This window comes from Myotis brandtii, unplaced genomic scaffold, assembly GCF_000412655.1.
Source record: "Myotis brandtii unplaced genomic scaffold, ASM41265v1 scaffold3905, whole genome shotgun sequence".
Taxonomy (NCBI): Eukaryota; Metazoa; Chordata; class Mammalia; order Chiroptera; family Vespertilionidae; genus Myotis; species Myotis brandtii.
Window position 1 is genome coordinate 29,668 of NW_005364973.1, and position 567 is coordinate 30,234.

At 59.4% G+C, this 567-nt stretch overlaps 1 protein-coding gene across 1 annotated transcript in view; it reads left to right on the forward strand.

Annotated features, from left to right (window-relative positions):
• Nucleotides 1-147, forward strand: part of LOC102255101 (immunoglobulin iota chain-like) — a gene marked incomplete at its 3' end in the record, with an annotated part of 3,290 nt that extends 3,143 nt beyond the window's left edge. The window contains exon 3 of the mRNA XM_005872803.2: nucleotides 21-147. Within this exon, the coding sequence (XP_005872865.2) occupies nucleotides 21-147 (127 nt within the window). The remainder of the gene's footprint in view (nucleotides 1-20) is intronic.
• Between the last annotated feature and the right edge of the window lie 420 nt (nucleotides 148-567).

Genomic DNA, 567 nt, shown 5'->3' on the forward strand with positions numbered 1-567 from the left:
GATCGCTTCTCGGGCTCCAGCTCCGGGGCCGACCGCTACTTAACCATCTCCAACCTCCAGTCTGAGGACGAGGGAGACTATTACTGTGGAGTGGGCTATATCATTGGTGGCCAATACGGGTTCCACAGTGACACAGACAAAGGGGAAGTGGGGCTGAAACCTCCCTCCCTTGTTTGCTCCTCCCAGAGACTCGGGGGACCTGCTCCCTGTCCCTCTTCTGGGAGCTGAGATGCTGACTCTTTCCTCTCAAAACCCATCACCCTCCCCACTCCTGCTCCCCAAGGCCCTACAGGGAGAAGCACACGGGAGACATGACTGGGGTCCTTGTGCCGAAACTTACATCCTAATCCCCCCTCACCTGTGGGCAGGAGCTGAGACAGACCACACCAGGCCCCGCAGACCGTACCCCTGAGGGCGGGCGGGGCTGACCACGTTCCCAGGAGCCATTGGGCCTGGGCTTCTGTCCAGGGCTCTGCTCAAAGAAGGAACAGAGGCCTTGGGCTTCAGGAGTGACCTTGGACATCATCTGTTGCCTCCATTGTTTTATGGAGGGAAGCAGGGCCCTGG